This window comes from Triturus cristatus, chromosome 3_2 (assembly GCF_964204655.1).
Source record: "Triturus cristatus chromosome 3_2, aTriCri1.1, whole genome shotgun sequence".
Taxonomy (NCBI): Eukaryota; Metazoa; Chordata; class Amphibia; order Caudata; family Salamandridae; genus Triturus; species Triturus cristatus.
Genome location: NC_140584.1, coordinates 900,074,937 through 900,093,343, shown reverse-complemented (window position 1 = coordinate 900,093,343; position 18,407 = coordinate 900,074,937). Strand labels below are relative to the sequence as shown.

The 18,407-nt window shown below is 45.2% G+C and overlaps 1 protein-coding gene across 1 annotated transcript in view; it reads right to left on the bottom strand.

Moving 5' to 3' along the window:
• Positions 1-18,407, bottom strand: part of ULK2 (unc-51 like autophagy activating kinase 2) — a 604,281-nt gene that overhangs the window by 400,145 nt on the left and 185,729 nt on the right. Inside the window, exon 4 of the mRNA XM_085649334.1 lies at positions 13,472-13,504. Coding sequence (XP_085505460.1) covers positions 13,472-13,504 — 33 coding nt within the window. The remainder of the gene's footprint in view (positions 1-13,471; positions 13,505-18,407) is intronic.

Below are 18,407 nucleotides of genomic sequence, written 5' to 3'. Positions count from 1 at the left end.
ACAGTAGGACTGGATAGGTCTCTACTTTCAGTGTGTACACCGGTAAGGAATCCAGGATTAACCCCCCTGGTTGTCCGTCCACTTTTGGAGTGACTGAGAAAATTGAGTGGGAACTTGGTAGAGGATTATTTTAAAAAGGCCACCATTTATATGTAGATAACTTCTACACTGGTGCGCGGTTGTTCAGGAAATTGGCCAAATTGGGCACTGTTGCTTGTGGCACAATCCGCTCAAACCGTAAAGGGTTCCCAAAATAACTTGTTTGTCAAAAGCTTGTGCCGGGACAGTGCAGTGCGTTGCGAGAAGCTTCTAGCTGTGAAGTTTTCAGACAGGAGAGTTGTCTACATGCTGACTACCATCCATGATGAAAGCACTGCACCTGTGACTGTTTGGGGTCACATTGCTGAAGTGCGCAAACCTGTGTGCATTTTAGGCTAGAATAGGCACATGGGTGGTGTTGCCAGAGTAGATCAGAGGTTGGAACCTTACGCTGCTCTTCGTAAGGCTTACATTTTGTATAAGAAGTTGGCTATCCATCTTTTCCACTTGGCAACCTTTAATGCTTTTGTTGTGTTCAAGGATTCTTGTCCCGAGTCAAAGATGACTTTTGCTAAGTTTCAGGAGTCTGTAATAGGCAGCCTTGTTCTAGTGGAACAGGCAAGTGCTCCTAGAGTTGGAGTGGTGGAGGATGTGGCTAGATTGAAAGATCGCCACTTTCCTGAATACATTCCTCCCACACCCTCAAAAGACTTTCCCACTAGGAGATGTAGAGTCAGTTGGCGAAGAGGGGTGCGGAAGGAGACTCATATGTACTGCCCCGAGTGTCCTTCTAACCCTGGACTGTGTGTGTCTGCTTGTTTTAGAACGTACCACACACAAGAATTTTTGGGAGCATCCATGAGTGGTAAAGTGAACTGCCTGGTCTGTATTGTTTAAAGAAATGTATTTCATTTCAGATTTTGTGTTAGTAGATTTCTATCTATTTGCAATTTGTTTGTGTTTTTATTTTTGTATAAAAAAAATCCTAAATGTGATGGCGGTGTGCGTGGACTGGCGCTTGGCTGGCGGTGTACGTGGACTGGTGCTTGGCTGGCAGTGTACGTGGACTGGTGCTTGGCTGGCAGTGTGCGTGGACTGGTGCTTGGCTGGCAGTGTGCGTGGACTGGCGCTTGGCTGGCAGTGTGCGTGGACTGGCGCTTGGCTGGCGGTGTGCGTGGACTGGCGCTTGGCTGGCGGTGTGCGTGGACTGGTGCTTGGCTGGCGGTGTGCGTGGATTGGCGCTTGGCTGACGGTGTGCGTGGACTGGCGCTCGGCTAGCGGTGTGCGTGGACTGGCGCTTGGCTGGCGGTGTGCGTGGACTGGTGCTTGGCTGGCGGTGTGCGTGGATTGGCGCTTGGCTGACGGTGTGCGTGGACTGGCGCTCGGCTAGCGGTGTGTGAGTAGTGACTTGCTGCTGGTCACTACACACACTGCTAGCTGAGCGCCACTCCACACAATCCATCAACTTGTGTGGTTGCTGTGTCAGGAATGTGGGCGTATGAAAGTGATGGGCCCTTGAATGGCGCGGTCTGCTGGTGTGAGTGTTGTAATGTGATGGGCCCGCGGCTGGCTGTGTGAATGGTTTTGTATGTGTCACACGTATGAAAGGTGTATGAATGGCCTGTAAAGAGGTTGGTGCCTTGTCGTGGCTTTACAGCTCACGAGCTGTGAGTCAATGGTTCAGTTTCTCGTCCTTTCAATTATTAACAGTGCATTTTATTTTTGTGAAATCACTTGCTAATACAATTGTATATACTGAACCATCACTCACCCTCGTGCCAAATCCAACCAGTATATGTGTGTGCTTGAGGATTAGATGGCTGTGCAGTAATATTTGCCTTTTTTGTCTTTCTGAATAAGGGTGTACCTTGTCCCTTTTTGTGAATGTTGTAATGTGTTGATTTTGTGCCTGGTGGGGTGAATGGTCTTGTGTGTATCACGTATGAAAGGTGTGTGAATGGCCTGTAAAGCGGTTGGTGCCTTGCAGTGGCTTTACAGCTCACGAGCTGCGAGTCACTGGTTCAGTTTGTTTTCCATTTAATTATTGACAGTGCATTTCATTTTTGTGAAATCTCTTGTTAATAAAATTTTACATACTGAACCATCACTCGCCCTCGTGCTAAATCCAACCAGTATGTGTGTGTGTTAGAGGAATAGATGGCTGTGCAGGAATCTTTGTCTTTTTAGTCTCTCTACCAAGGTGTACATTCCATCTAAGAATAACCTACCAACTGTAGATATTGTCGTAAAAACATGGGAGTACATGATGATGTCTCTCTTGCGAATCCCAACAAGTTATTTTATCCACAATGTCCAGCAAGCCTCAAAATGTTTGTCACATTTTCCTTACAATATTGTGCCAAAATTTTCACGCTGCAGAAATAAACAACTAATTATCTCAAAACTACCTGGTTTTGCAAGGGGGGTCACCTGGATTTTTGGCCTCGTGCTCGGCGGCCATCTAGAGAAACCTACCAAACCCACACATTTCTGAAAACTAGACACCCGGGGGCTTCCAGGGAGGTATGGCTTGCGTGGATCCTCCAACGTTTCCTTACCCAGAATCCCCTACAAACCTCAATGTTAGCTGAAAAAAATCACTTTTTTCACACATTTTTGTGTGGGAAAGTTGTGGCATCACCGGGCTCACACAAATTTCCAGCGTTCCCCCAGGTCTCCCGATAAAAGTGGTGCCTCACTTGTGTGGGAGGCCTGTTAGACTTGGGGGTCTCTAGTTGGCACAGGTATGCACTTGTGACAAATAGGGACCCTCGCCTCTAGTCAGGGTAAAGAGGGACAGTCCTAAAATAACCCCTGCTCACCCCCTTGGTAACTTGGCACGAGCAGACAGGCTTATCTCAGAGGCAGTGTGTAAAGCATTTGTGAACACATACAGTAATCAAGTGACAACACTACAGATGGACACCACACAGGTTTTATATCAAAAATAAGTATTCTTTATATAGATTTACCACAAGACCATTAAACGACAAAAATACACAATACTGTTACTTTAGAGGGTAGAATTTTGCTTAGTTCTCTTTAGTTCTTTAATGCAACACTTTAAGTCAATGAACGTTTTAAATGCGACACGCAGGGCAACGAAAGTGTTGCAACGATGTTGATGCGTTGAAGATTTTGGTGCAAAGAAATAAAGACGTGAAGATCTCCCAGATGCGGCACACTTCTCCGATGTTGAGAGAAGACTCTATTTGATGCGTCAGCTGCAGCGGCGACACACTTTACGCGATGTGACGACAGCGGCTTTGGCGGCGACACTCTTCGCCGACGTTGCAAGACGCTTCCGTTCAATGCGACAGCTTGCAGCGGTGACACACTTTACGCGATGCGACGACAACAGCTCCGACGGCGGCACACTTCTCCGTGGATGCGAGGCGCTTTTCTTGATGCGGTGCAATGCGTCCGCTACGATGGTGACACACTTCTTTGGCGTTGCCAGACACTTCCTGGATGATGCGAGACGCTTCCGCTCGAAGCGACAGCTGCAGCGGCGACACACTTTACGCGATGCAACGACAACAGCTCCGACGGCGGCACGCTTCTCCTTCTTGAGTCGCGCTTCCAGCTCCTTGTGACACGCAGTCCCTCAGAAGGCCCAACAACAGCAGCAGGCACTTCCAAAGAACTCTAGGGAGCTGGGGGGTGAAGTCTGTTGTTCCTGAGACTTCAGCAGGAGGCAAGCTCTTTTCCAAGCCCTTGGATATCCTTCACAAGTTGAGCAAAAGTACACACAAAGTTTCTTTCTCCTCTCTTTGGCAGTAGGCAACCCCTGCAGGCCAATTCCCCAGTTTCAGGGATAGTCTCTCCTCAGTTTCTTCTTGGTTCCTCTCCTCAGCAGAGTTCCTTCTTGTTTCCCCAAAGTGATCTCAATTCTTGGGATCAGGGTCCCAATACTTATACCCCAAAATCCTTTGTCGTCTGAGGGCAGAGGGGCCTTTGCCTTGTTCAAACCGGTTCTGGTCAGTCCTGGAGCACTTTGTTTACCTGACTCCCCCTTTCCTTTCAGAGTGCAGTGCAGAGACATCAGACGCACCACAGGACGTGGAGCCAGCATTGTGGAGGGAAGGCACAGCCCTATTCAGGTCCCAGGTGCAACTCCTCCCACCCATCTAGATGCAGATCTCTCTATTCACCACTGGGACACCTCACCCTGTCTCCTGGAATTCCCCAGCCCTGTCACTCAAAACTCCAGACAGGGAATACACAGCCTAGCAGAGGCAGGTTTGAATGGTTAGACAATGAAATGCCTACTTTCTAAAAGTGGCATTTTCAAACACAGAATGTTAAAACCAACTTTACTAAAAGATGTATTTTATCATCCTGAGATCAGGCATACTAAATTCGAATTTCTACCATGTTCCCTGAGTCAGTTAGGATTATAAAATGTAATAACCAAACTGCCTATTCTGGCCTATGGAGAACAGGTAGCCTTGCAATAGTGAAAACGAAATTGGCTGTAATTCACTATTAGAACATGCCACACACACCAGGGCATGTCCTACCTTATCCTTACAATGCACCCTGCCCGTGGTCCTACCATAGGGGTGTCTGATATGAAGAAAAGGGAAGGTATAGGGACTGGCAAGTGGATGCACTTGCCCAGTCAGCATGACAGTACCAGACTGCACGCAGGCTCTGCAATGGCAGACCTTAGGCACATGTTTACAGGCTGCTTCTGTGGGTGGCACAACCAGTGCTGCAAGCCCACCAGCAGCATTTGGATTTACAAGCCCTGGGCACTGCTGGTGCACTGTACTAGGGTCTGACAGGTAAACCAAACCAACCAATCATGGAATCACAAATTATACATTAATTTACAATAGGGAGCACTTGCACTGTGGCACTGGACAGCAGTGGCACAGTGCCCTAAGCAACTAATATCAGCATAAATACATGAGGCAACAGCAAAAAATGGAAGGGAAACCCACGTCAATGTGCCAGGTCTAACAAGGCCCAAGCACCCGCGACAGGCAAGGGCCCAAAACGTAGTGAGGCAACATCAAAATTGCCTATCTCAAAATGACCTGGTTTTGCAAGGGGGGTCACCTGGGTTTTTGGCCTCGTGCTCGGCGGCCATCTAGGGAAACCTACCCAACCCACCTATTTCTGAAAACTAGACACACAGGGGCTTCCAGGGAGGTATGGCTTGCGTGGATCCCCCAACGTTTCCTTACCCAGAATCCCCTGCAAACCTCAAATTTAGCGGAAAAAAATCACTTTTTTCACACATTTTAGTGTGGGAAAGTTGAGGCATCACCGGGCTGACAATTTTCCACCCACGCAGCGTTCCCCCGGGTCTCCCGATGAAAATGGTGCCTCACTCATGTGGGAAGCCCAAGCACCCATGACAGGCAAGGGCCCACAACATTTTGTGATAGGCAATTTTGATGTTGCCTCAAAACGTTTTGGGCCCTTGCCTGTCACGGGTACTTGGGCATCCCACACGAGTGACTCACCGTTTTTATAGGGAGACCCGGGGGAACGCTGGGTGGTAAGAAATTTGTGTCAGCCCGGTGATGCCACAACTTTCCCCACACAAAAATGTGTGAAAAAGTGATTTTTTTCAGCTAAAATTGAGGTTTGCAGGGGATTCTGGGTAAGGAAACATTGGGGGATCCACGCAAGCCATACCTCCCTGGAATCCCCGGGGTGTCTAGTTTTAAAAAATGTATAGGTTTACTAGGTTTCCCTAGGTGCCGGCAGAGCTATGCTTCAAAAACTACAGCTAGGCACTTTGCCAAAAAAGGGTCATTTTTCACTGCGAAACTGAGGTGCGTCCACGTTGCGTTTTGCGCCGTTTCCTGACGCGGGCACTAGGCCGACCCACACAAGTGAGGTACCATTTTTCTCAGAAGACTTTGGGGGACGCGGGGTGGGTGGAAATCTGTGGATCCACGTGGATTCCAAAACTTTCCACCACAGAAATGTGGGGAAAATGTGTTTTGACAATTTTTTCAGTTTGCAAGGGATTCTGGGTAACAGAACCTGATGGGAGGCAGTCAAGTCACTCCATCCTGGATTCCCGTGGATGTCTAGTTTTCACAAATGTATAGGTTTGCTAGGTTTCCCTAGGTGCCGGCAGAGCTATAGTTAAAAAACTACAGCTAGGCACTTTGCCACAAAAGGGTCATTTTTCACTGCGAAACTGAGGTGCGTCCATGTTGCGTTTTGCGCTGTTTCCTGTCGCGGGCACTAGGCCGACCCACACAAGTGAGGTACCATTTTTCTCGAAAGACTTTGGGGGATGCGGGTTGGGTGGAAATCTGTGGATCCACGTGGATTCCAGAACTTTCCACCACAGAAATGTCGGGAAAATGTGGCTTTTGTTTACAATTTTTTAGGTTTGCAAGGGATTCTGGGTAACAGAACCTGGTGGGAGGCAGTCAAGTCACCCCATCCTGGATTCTGAATTTTGTCTACTTTTCTAAACTGTATAGCCTTCCAGGATCCATTATTGCTTTCATACCCATTTCTACCATTAACTGGAAGGAGGTTGAAAGCACAAAAAATAGCCAAAATAGGCTATGTCCCAGAAAAATGCCAAAACTGTGTAAAAAAAAATGTTGGTTTTCTGACAAAAGTCTGTCATTCCCTAAAAACTGGGAAAATGGTGATTTCAGCCCCACAAACCCTTTTTTGATACCATTTGCAGGGAAAAACCCAGACGCTTTCATTTGCAGCCCTTTTTACCACATTTTTCCCAAAAAAAACAAAATGTCGCTGTATTTTGGCTAATTTCTGGGACCCCTCCGGGGGGATCCACAAACCCTGGGTACCTTTAGAATCCCCATGACGTTGGAAGAAAAGGACGCAAATTTGGCGTGGATACCTTATGTGGTCAAAAAGTTACAGGGGCCTAAGCGCGCACTACCCCAAATAGCCAAAAAAAGGCTTAGCACAGGGGGGAAAAGGCCTAGCAGCGAAGGGATTAATGTGTGCTTTCAATTCAGTACATGAGTTTATAATGTTACTGCTTCAACAGGTGCTTCAATCATAGTTGTGCTTTCAGTTAAGAAGTTCAGTTTTGAATGTATGTAGGTGATGATAGTCAAAGGTCATGGGGTGGAATGTAGTGCTAGAGGCACTCTTGTGGTTTGACACCCAGTGATGACCTTTGACTACCATTATTTTAACTGACTTTAGTGAGTTATATTATCCCAGCCTGGATGTACGACGGTCTTGCATATGCCTTGCTTCTCTTTCTTGTAATCTTGCTGTCTTTCAGTGGGAGCTGTCACAGAGTAGAACAGCCTTGCCAAGAGCAGAGAGAGTGGGATGTGCATTTGAAAGCGTGAAAGGGAGAGAGAGTTGTGGAATGTACTTTTTGGTCTCGAAGTGCAGTGTTGTGGGCAGTGATACACACATGTGCTCGGTGTTGTACACTGATGAGAATTATGAAGCTCTTACTATTGGCTTTGACATGGCCTTATGTCATCTTTGTTTCTGACTTTGCCTTGCTTCAGCTTTTCTGTGTGCACAGCAGCGCTTGCAAGTTGTTTTGGTTATGAGAATTATGGAGTTCTTACTATTGGCTTTGACATGGCCTCATGTCATCCTTTTTTCCTGGCTTTGCCTTGCTTCACCTTTTCTGCGTGCACAGCAGCACTTGCAAGTTGCTTGGGTTTTTCACGTTCAAGTTCTTTCTGTTTTTGTGAGGGATTGTTTATGTATTCTGAAATGCTTTGCGAGCTTCGTCAAGATAACGGCTGGAACATGTGAGATTTGGAGAAGGGGACGTGAGAACTCTTCCTGCCGTGGGAATGCTTGCTTGGAACCTGGACAGTTCTGGTAAGATTCCTCTGGCCCGGGGGGAGGTCTTGCTCGAACCTTCTAGTGTGTTTAAAGCTGAGGGTTGCTGACTCGGAAACCGGGAGTTTGGAATCTGAGTGGGGGCGGACGCGTCTACCTCAGAGTGGACGCTGGTCGCGGAGGCTCTTAATCACGGCTGTTTACTTCCCCAGTCTGAGATGCAGTGTTTGCACCATGTGATGTATTGAGCTTTAGTTATTGCCATTGTGATGTGAGGCAGTGGCTGTGATCATTTGATGTGTTGTCTTTGTGATGTGTGAGTGAGTGTGCTTTCTTTGTGATGTATGAGTGAGTCAAGGTGCACCTCCAAAGTTCTCATTTGATCTATTCAGTGTATATATATTTCTGATCTTTTGCAGGACGTCCAGTATATTTGCTTTAGTATTATCTCATATTATTTGCTGCTTGTTTATTCATCAGTATTATTCATGCATTATATTTACCAAGTGTGTTATTATTGCTTGCATATAAACATATATATATATATCTCTTTGTGTATTTGAATCTTGTGCACTTGACATCTGGGAAAGCCTTTCTGTTAGAGAGCATTGTGTAAAATAAAACCCCAAGCCTTATTCTAAGAGAGAGAGTCCTTGCATTTTGTGAAATAAAACCCTTTTCTAAAGGTGCTGTGTTAAAGTCTTTGGCTGCACCTGGTGTTGGGCTACCGTGTGGAAGATTCTGTATTATCTGATAGGCGCAATAAAAACAAGTCCCCAAAACGCCTCATCAATATTAGTAAATAAGGAATAATCCTGTCAAAAAGTAGAAGGTGATTGTAAAGTTTATTAAACTTTATATACAAGACTACCTCTTTGCAGACACTAAGAAAACCAGAAAAAGTATTTCTCCAGGTAGGGTAGACTATAAACGGTGGAATAATTCATAGTCTAAACCAGGATTTTTTTTTTAAACTAATGTTCACAGCCCTGAGCATGAGAAAGTCCGGATACTCTTAGACAGGAACGCAGGAAGAATTGAGGGGTTGAGGAAACAAGTCCGTCGCTGCTTTCAAATGAGGACACGAAGTGATGAGGCAGCAGGGTGCTCTCTGGTTCCTAATGAGCATCAGTTCTCACCAGCACCATCGCGACATCACCCACTGACTGCAGAAACAGGCGGAAGAATTATGTGCTACTTTGCTAGGACCGGTCCAGTGGCAGGTCCGTGGTTTGGGAGTCTGGACCCAAATAACAAACTGTATGAGAAATATGACTCGTACGGAATGGTCACAATGCTAAAGCAAGGTAGAAGGATGGGACCAGGCCGATATAGTACAGGACACAGATGAAGGGGACTTGCTGTTTGTTTCGAAAAAGTTTATTAAAATAAATAGTAATGATTACAGAGATATGAATACAGAAGATTAGAATTTAACATTTTAAGTGGCAGTAGCCCCTTAAAGTCATTTTGTACAGTTGTTGAGCCATAGCCATGATCACTTTCCTTTACCTCCCTGTGGGAAAAAGCGAAGCTTTTCTGCAGGTCCTCAGAAGTACCCGAGGGTAATGTGGATTTCCCTGCATTGGCACGTAAGGACGCAGCACACCTGATTGGGCTATAGTATATGGCCCTGCATCACACGTTAGACCTACTGACGTGCTTGTCATTTCGGCTGCTCCGCTGCCACGAAGGTAGGAAATAGAGATTCTGAATATAGCAGAAAGGGAAGGCGGGAGGAGCGAAAATAAGGAAAGGGACAGAAGCATCAACAGATTCATTTTATTTTATACATTGTGCCCCAGTGCCCCTCACCTACTCACTATATATGCATGCCCCTCTCTATCATTCTTTGCTTTTGCCGACTTAAAAGAGAGTAGCAAAGAGGAGAAACTGATGACGCTGAACACCATAGTCACCTAGGGGAGGTTATCTACAACAGGGCGAGGTTTGTAGCCAATGTCACAACATAACAGGACACAACAGGAGTGCTATCTGCTCTGATTACCTAAGACAAAACAACAAGGTGATATAAGGGATGCTTAGTTTAATCTCAGCTGCTGACAATTGCTTGCTGCGGCGTTCCAGGGCATCGTTTGTCATCCAATGTGCCACTCCAGACAGAGACCTACCTAATGCAAATCAGTCTTGGTCGTGATCCAAGAGAAACAAGCCACTGAACCAGTGGAACCAAGCTACATCTGACTGTAGAGGCCCAAATAGGCTGAAACAGGTCTTGGGATGCTTGTGTTCCGGTTCAGAGTACCTGGCTTGGCACTGCGGGTTGGACATTTCCTATTAGAGTATGAACAATGTTGATTTGCATATGGCTCAATCTGAGGTGGTGTGGTGAATAAAAAAAAAAGTAGAGTGTTATTTGGCCTGAGTAATTACTAATGGCAAAGATTAATTTAAGCATTCCATTTATCCCATGTTTCTATTCTTCATTCTAACGCCCCAAGTGTGACAGGTATGCACAGAAGTGGTCTAGTGCTCCCTGGAACCAAGGCGGCCCAAAGTGAAGAGGTCCAAATAGGCTTAAACCGGTCGTGGATTGCTTGTATTCTAGTTCAGAGAGGATGGGCAGTTCGGACTGGACTGTTTATATTGTAACAGACCAAGGCTGGTTTTCATATGGCTGGGTCTAATGTGAGGAGGCAGTGAGAAATACAAATAAAAGTTAGGGACTGCAGTGTGGTATCGACAAACTACCAATAGCCGAGATTAACTCAAGTATTCCATCCATCACTTTTACATCCTCATTATCTTTGTGTCGGTGGGATGTTTTTTTAGAACGGAGGGGGTCCCCAGGTGTCTCAATGTTATGAAAACTTCCCCCTTTCTCATCTTCTGCTGACGGATGTTTTCCTTATTGATTCTCGAACAACGAACACACACCAACAGAATTTTTTTTTAGAATTTCGCTCTTTTGCTTTTTTTTTACAGCATTGTTACTTTTTTAAGAAAATATGCAAAAGTCTGTCCAGAACGCTGAACAGATTACCAGGAGTTTTATAAACTCTGGTAATTCATATTTTCTGAGTGAAAGTCTACATTTTTATTTTACGAGTTTTACTGCAAAATATTAATTTAAAAACCACCAATGTTGACATATTTCGCAAAATTGAGGGATTCTGCATTTTGCTGCAAAGGACAAAACAATTTGGTGCCAAGATGCAGGGGTCTGTGGTGGAGCAGACGTCTAGCTGGAAATGCTCCTTATAATGAGGCGGTGAACATCTTGGGCCAAATTGTTCTAAAAAAGTAGAGCAAAATACAAATCCATCTTTCTGAAACTGGAGCAGTGCAAGTATTAGTAGACAGATAGACAGATAGACAGACAGATAGACAGACAGAGACAGACAGACAGATCATTTTTGCAGCTCTCAGCTGTAATACGTGCTCCTTTCTAGTGGCTTTCTATTAAGACTGACTTACTTCGCCTTAAGGAAACGGTGTCCATTGTTTCCACGTTTAAAAGTATGCCTGTTTATAGCCGTACACCAGGACTAAAATAAAACAACTCAGTAAATAAGGAGAGCAGCTGCTTCCCCTAATTCTCATATAGTCTAATCTGGTGTGATATAACTGGCAACCAACTAAAACCAGGAACTGACCAGTTAAGTCATAATAAAGGCATTTGGAGATTTTCGGTTTGGTGGTTTTCACTGTACTCGTTTGTGAGACACTGCTGCAAAGGGGACTGTGTTGACACTGCATTTCCAGCGTTGCCCTATATGGCACATCAAGTATGTGCTGTGGCCTTGTAATGCCTCACACACCTTCATCTATCTCCAATACTGGACTTTATCACATCATTGCTTAGCAGAAGAAACCACTTTTGTCAAATTCTGCTGTCCCAGATGATCATCAAATAAAGATATATTTAAAACTCAAATCACAGTTATTAACAAAGGGCAGATATTGAAGCGAATTAGAGAACCTATAAGTAACTAGGCCATTTACAACAATTCATGCATGATCCAGAGTGTGCCATTACCCAGAGCCTCGGAGTACAGTTCATTTAAATAGCTCCAGCTAAATCATGCACATTTAGGAGCATCTCTTGAAGTGAGCTGTTCTCATATCTCAATTAGTAGCCCCATCCTGGATTTCCTGGTAAATTGCACCCATTCTATTAATGTTTTTGGAACATTGAGCACTCTGCAAGGAGGATCTTCTGGAGAAGTGTGGCTCAATGGTTAGAGCGGCAGACCCTGATGCAGAGGTCTGGCCCGGGACCAGGGTTCAATTCCCGCCTCGCGGCTCTTGGATTCAATTTCCCCGGACCTGATAATTCTCGCCTCGTGCCTATTCTAATCATGGGTCTCACTGTGCAACTCTGGGCAATAGCTTGCTTAATCTCCACAACGGCCCCACAGCGCTAGGATGCCTGGCTTCACCTTGGGGGTGCCCAGGAGTGGACATCTCACAGGAAAACCAGGAAGGGTTCCACAGCGGTATGAATACAGCGCTACGAGACCCCTGGGTAGAAGTGTGCTATACAAGTACAAATACATTTACTCACTGGCAGTATACAAGCACAAAAATTCAGAGAGAAAATTGTGCCAGCGGTGTGACTACAGCTCCGAGAACTAAAGAATAAACTAAGCCAACAAACCAGGGGCGGCTCCTCCATGTGGGCAGAGAAGCGTCGCCCCACGGCTTTCTCGCAGTGCGAGAAGCAGAAGGGTTTGGTTGGGGGTGGGCGGTCCTGCTCTAGGGCAGGGGAGGAGTGGCTTGCCCAATCTGAGGGCACTGATTGTTTGGTCGGCCCCAGGGCCGACCAAAACAATAATACGAACTCTCCCTTTTCTCCATGTAGGCTGCCGACACGGAGAAAATGGCCTCCCCATAGATGCCTGTGTGGTCGGCGCCCCAACCAATCAAAACGCTGCCATTGCAGCGTTGTGATTGGCTTAGGGGAGGGAGGCTGCCTGCGAGGAGCAGAGACGATGAGGGACTGGGCCGGCGAAGGTAAGTGAAGTTTTATTTTTAAATTAAACTCTCCACCCCCCCTGCCCGCGTGACCTCCTCCCCGCGCGCCTCCCCACCCCCAAGTCATGCCAGCCCGACTGCAAAAAACGCTTCAAAGATAAAACATGCACCAGAAGCAAAGATGGAAATGCATAAAAATAGTTAATCAGTAAATTACAATAATTATTCCTCGAATATGCACTCATTATTTTAAACAAAACATTTCAATAGTATTTGTTACATTAATGGCAGAGCCAGATATTTGGTGGGAACCATCGCTTACTTTTTATACCTACAGAGAGGGCAGAGACAATCACTTGGAAGAGTTTCCCTCAACTCCGACCTTTAAGTTAACCCCATCCGCTTTTAAACAGGTGATTTGAATTGCAGGGCGACAACTGCAAGACATCATCACCTTTTTACAAAGATAGGTGCATGATAGGTGGGTAAATAAAGCACCAAGGGCTATCGTTCCTCTAGAGAATGCTTCATTATTAGCATTTCATGTGGCAACATTTTGTGACTGCTTTAGGGAACACAAATTACTAGCAAACCCTCTTATTCAGTGCGGAAAATACAAAATAGAATTCATAATGAAACCCAGAAAACATTGTCAAGCAACTTCATAGGCAAACAGATTCATTTCATATAGAAACATTTATTGTAAATGTGTAAATTTGCATACCTCCATCACAAGGAAAACAGAGTTGGGCAGTTCCTAAAAAGAGAAATATAAAAAAGGACAGAAGTTGGAAAAAATGACTTTTTAGGTATTAAATAGACTTCAGCTTCACACTTCAGTAAGCTATTTATTTCCAACTGTAGCTGAGAGATGGAAACTTTAAGGATGTCATATTAAGTTCAGTGACCAAGACTCTTTTGAACCTCCCCAACCTATACATTCTAGGAGACATCACTATCTAGTTCAACAAGAAGAATCTAACCACAGCAACAGCCATCACATCCTATCTTGAGGCCTTCAATATCAATAGAAAAACTGTACCATCAAATAAGAGTCTTTGGGAAAGGAGTAAAAGAAGAAGAAGTTTGCATTGCTGTCGTGAACTGAACCCTTTAACTACTGAGACTTTTTTATCCCCACGGTGAGACTTTTTTTTTTATGTTTGGGGCACTTTGAGTTAAGGCCTTCATAACTCAATGTTCACAAAAGGTATGCAGGCCAAATTTTCCCTACATGTTGTAGATTCCCAGAGTTTGAGGATTGCATGGAGGGAACCGAGAAATCAGTCAAAATATGTTTTTTTTTTGACAAAACGGCACACCCACTCACCCCATACAACCTCTCGTACGCCCTCTCAGACACCCAACCAACCAGTCACATACCCATTCATAGACCCACAAAAGTGCTCATTCATCCACTTACTCATCTAGAGCCACTCACACATTCACTCACACAGCCTCTCAAACAACCACTCACTCACCCATACAGCCAATCACACTCATTAAATCACACACCCAACCACTTACATACCCATTAACACATCCACACAAGTACTCACACATCCACTCACTCACCCATACAACCATTCACTCAAACACATACTCTCTAATACAGCAACTTACACACCAACACACTTAACCAAACTCTCACTCAATGAGTCACTCACTCACCCATACAGCACACATACACACCCAGTCAATCACTCAAACAGCCATTCAGACACCCACCCACTCGACCATACCGCCACTATAACACCCACTCGCTCACGAATACAGCCACTCACTCACATAGCTACTCCTACACCCACATAAAGACCCATACAGCCATTCACACACCCAAAACGCCACTCAAACACCCACTGACACACGGATACATACAGACAATCACATATTATATGTTAAAAGTAGTATCACTCCGTAGTACAATTAGAATAATAATTCAACTTTTGTAGTATCTTAGTATATACGTTTAACACTCATAAATTATTAGAAAACACTTACACTCACTTGATGATGTCACTGAACATGTCATGTGATGTAATATGTGAGGTCATCAGCAGTGCAGGGAGTAAGTTATAGTTAGCTCAGGTAACTATAATTGTTGAATTGCTATGGTTTTGTACGAGTGAAATCTGAGCCGAACCATATATTATATATATGCACAACTGAATATTTTAAAACACTCTGTAAAAGTTAAGGAATTTGAGGCTTAAATGGATGCTAATATTAAGTTGGCATTCAAATCTTGATTATTGAAATAATGCACTAAATGCAAATGAAATAATATATGAGCAACTGGTGGCCTCAACTGAAGCACTGATATAAGCTGACAAAAAGAGAGCAGGCATTAGGAACATAAAGACAAAGTGATATGCTAGAGGCTGGTATTTTGCTTTGTCTTTTAAGAATAAAACTACATTTTGAAAGGGGAGTGTGGTTTCGCCAAGCAAGATGGTGGGTGCATAAGAAAGAGGTCCCTGAACCACCACAGTTATCCTGCTAAACTTAGTCGCCCAGGAAAGCCATCAGTGACTGTGCATATGAAACTGCTACTGAATAACAAAGGGGGCCAAGGGTGAGGCGAGACTAGGTCGCAGCAACTCATGTGCGGAGTTATTCCACCAGTGGCCTACTAGGCCTGATTCTGCCCCCAGCATTGGGAAGAGATGATGAACGTCTACCACAATCAAAAATCCCTTGGGTCTATGAAAATGACTGTTACAAAGGAGGACCTGGCTACGGTGGGGTATCCCTTTAAAAGGACGAATTCCCTTACCCACCATAGGTGGCATGCTTCATCGTTGGGAATCTATACGGGCTACAACTCCCCTCACTGAGACGGAGGAGCTCAGGGATGTTTTATTGTTGAGGAGCGGTATACTAAATACCACACTGATGAGCTCAAGGTGGGGAGGACAGCAGAGCAAATTAAGGTGACAATTAAAACTAGCTACCGGGTATGCGGTTTCCCATTATTCATGCGCCCCTAGGCCAGGATTAAAAAACAGGGCAATAGCGGGAAACAAATATACCCGCAGTTAGTGTTAGTGCGTGATTGACATGTTTCAGACTATTAATCTTCAACCAGAGGTGTAGCGGCTTTGTTCAGGACCTACACATAAGTGCTGCTGGTCAATGTGCTCAATCAAAACAATGGTATGGAAAACAATTATACGTGTGCAGAAGGATTAAATATACAAAATCCCCGCCAGGTGCCCCACCAAGACCAATGAAAGTGAGGTTGTTGAACTATAGAGACTGGGGCGATATCCTACAAGGGGGGGCGAGCCCATGGGACATGAACAGTCATAAAATTCACATTTTTCCGGATTACACAACCACAGTGCTGAGGTCAGGACTAAGCTTTCAGACAGCCAAACAGGCACTGAGAGCACTGATCATATTGTATGGCCTATTGTACCCTGCTAAATCGAGGCTCACATCTAACAACAAGAGGCATTTCTTTTCCACACCAGCAGAGGTGTGGACCTGGCTGGAGGCTGAGGGCCAAGACATCTTGCAGCTTCGCTCTCATGCCCAGAGACTAAAAAGGGGATGCCTACTTACAAAGCAAGCGGTGGATGCCTAAGAGGGACCCGACAAAAGAACTCGCAGAGGCGGAACAAGAATCCTTCATCGAGGACATTCGCACAATGAGGGAGGAAGAACATTCCATCAACATCTGGTGAGGTGAAAGGAGACAAGGAGGCTTCGCTCACAGATGACCAGAAATCACTGGCAGTGGCCCCCGGTCACTCCTTGGACAGCTGATGATTTAATTTAACCTGGACAAATGCTTGTCTTCACTGCACGGCCAGTCCAACTGGACATATGCTGACTTTATTATGGCACTTGGGTGTACACGACCTCCCAACGAGATGACAGCAGGCAAGAGCATGCAAGTTATAGTTCATTTGTTGTTAATCATGTTTCAGTTCTGTTTTATTAGCTGTTTACTGGTTGAAGCTTGTGGGGCTTGGACAAGGATACGGGAACACACACTCACATGATTAAATGATGTACACTTTCACACAAAATATTCCCCACAGCAGTCATTCCCCCATTCCCGTGAATATGAGGTGTTCACAAGATACTAACCTCCCACCACATCGACAATTAATTGTGCCATGTAAATACAACTTTATCAAATGTAGTGCGAGAGGGGTTGCTCCCCTGCCAAACGCCACATGGCACACAGTGTCCTCAAACGCCGACACATACATATAACCCCATTGAAGAAAAACACACACGACAGGTGTCGAGCTACGCAGACTGGAAAAAAACTGGATAGGTAGAATTTATGGGGCTATGTATCCAGCCTATGCAAGAGGTACACTGGTATGGGTGGCGCTACTTACACAACAGACTGAGATAGATGAAGAGGGCAGATATACGATATTGGAGGGGCGCTGGATAAGACTGACCTCTCAATAGCTAGTATATATGTGCCTAACACTGGCCAACTACAATTCCTAGTCGCCATTTACCTATAACTTACCTAAACCACTGAAATGCACAGTGTGTGGGGAGGTGACTATAATCTGGTCTTGGAATGTGCCATGGACTGCTCCTTACCACCCCTGCTATCCACCTTGGCCGTGCCTTTGGCCTGTGACTTTGAACGGTGGACCAGGAGATGGGGTCGGTGAAATCTCTGGCATGAACTTCACCCCACAACTCATGAATACTCCTACTACTCGAATGTACATGGCCTCTATACATGTCTGGATAGAATAATGCGCTCTATGGTGTTGATACCATGTGTGTAAAATTGTAAGTATTCATGTTGCACTGACTCGGATCATAACCCCCTTTACTGTTGGGAAGTGCCCCGACAGTCATACCTACATGGTGTTTACAGACGAGTGCTTTGCTGGACCCCCCCTCATTCCGAGAAAAAATTGGAGAGGCAATCTATAATTATTTTAGGGAAAATTACACAACCCTCCCCCCCTTATGTTTTTCTTCGACTAGAGGAACTTTGTACCTTTTTTGTATTACTAGTTGTCAGGGTATGTACACTGGACCTCTTTAAACTTACCCTCCTGTCCCTTATTTTGTTGACATATTTGCACGGGCGTATACCCGTGGGATTCTGAGGTTACCAGCTGATTATAATAACTTATTATCTTCGCTGGCCCACACCTGATCAAGGTTCTTCTCTCCCCTCTATTACTCTGAATTACTCTCAATACAACACTGACCCAGGATGGACTCCCATCAGGGTTTGAGTTTTGGCGACGATGCAGTAATGGATATTTTAGACAGGACGCCTTCTTTACTAGGGGCTGATGGTAATGCGGCAACGGGTTCACAGTCTGATGACTGGACGGCCTTAACACACTTGAAGAGGGAATGGCTTAAGATAACTTTACATGGGGCACTCATGACAGAATACCTGCGGGCTAACATAGCACCCGCAGGTCTAATTGTCAACAACTTTCCTATATTATTTCTAGAGGATGCCACCTTTAAGAAGGAATGGTCCCTAGTTGCGTGGAAATGCACTAGGGACTGGCTAGTCTTGATTATCAACACCGCGAGAAGATTGGCCGATGCCATCCTCGTGAGAATCCAAATTTCTGAAGGGGCACTCAAAACAGCCATACAGATCATGGCGTACAAAACCAAACTGGCCGAGATCAATGCTGAAATTGCCG